Source organism: Acyrthosiphon pisum, chromosome A1, assembly GCF_005508785.2.
Source record: "Acyrthosiphon pisum isolate AL4f chromosome A1, pea_aphid_22Mar2018_4r6ur, whole genome shotgun sequence".
Classification (NCBI taxonomy): domain Eukaryota; kingdom Metazoa; phylum Arthropoda; class Insecta; order Hemiptera; family Aphididae; genus Acyrthosiphon; species Acyrthosiphon pisum.
The window spans coordinates 162,707,831-162,708,750 of NC_042494.1; the positions used below are offsets into that span (position 1 = coordinate 162,707,831).

Genomic DNA, 920 nt, shown 5'->3' on the forward strand with positions numbered 1-920 from the left:
ATATTATGATGTTTTCTTGTTATCAGATGAAAAAAATTCAAATTCGATCAATAAATTATTTTAATGGAACATATAACAATAATAATTGTGTATCAATAGTTTATACAGTTGATTTATAGTAAATATAATTAATGAGTTTTTAACACTTTATAACAGGGATCTCCAAACTTTTTATTGAAGGGCACAAAAAATATCAAATGCTCTTAGTGGGCCAAAAGTTTATTAACACATATAATTTTTAATTTTATGAAAATATAGGTATTCAAATATAAGTTAACTTTAAATCTTTTTATAAAATATTGTCTACAATATACTTAAATATAATTGGTATAAATTTAAATGATAATAATACATACATTGTAATTTTAATAATTTTTTTTTTTAATGAGAAGTATGAAATTGATGTTTTTCTGCTAATACTCGATCGAATTGAGGTTGTATGTTGATAGTTCCAATTTTCAAAATTGATTCCAAGTTTTTGTCAGTCATGGCCGCTCTATATTTCGATTTGATGTATTTCATTTTAGAAAAAGTTTGTTCGCACAAATAAGTCGTAGCAAATACAGATATATATTCAATTGCAATTTTTTTTAAATTTGGATACTGTATATCTGGGAGAAATTTATAAAAATCAACTAAAGTCTCTTCATGATATTTGATTTTCAGTGCATCATTACTTTGTAAATCACTCATTTCCATTTGAAGGGTAGGAGGTAACTTCTCAATATCACAACTAAACGGGTTTTGAAAAATATCGAGTTGCGTGCTACGTTTGTCATTTGATTTTTTTTTATTATTATTTTCAGGAAGATGAAGTAAACAAATAATATAAGACAGTAACACTTTTATTATATTTTATATGATATATTATATTGAAGATTATAAACACTGGATAAAAATTTAAAGAGGTATTTTTTGTA

The 920-nt window shown here is 23.5% G+C and overlaps 1 protein-coding gene across 1 annotated transcript; it reads right to left on the bottom strand.

Moving 5' to 3' along the window:
- Positions 1-381: 381 nt before the first annotated feature.
- LOC103309660 (general transcription factor II-I repeat domain-containing protein 2B-like) lies at positions 382-693 on the bottom strand. Its single transcript, XM_008185675.1, has one exon. The coding sequence runs from the start codon at positions 691-693 to the stop codon at positions 382-384; it is 312 nt and encodes a 103-aa protein (XP_008183897.1).
- Between the last annotated feature and the right edge of the window lie 227 nt (positions 694-920).

Excerpts from the sequence above, each read along its gene's own strand:
- LOC103309660 (XM_008185675.1), bottom strand. The coding sequence starts at position 693 with ATGAGTGATTTACAAAGTAATGATGCACTGAAAATCAAATATCATGAA.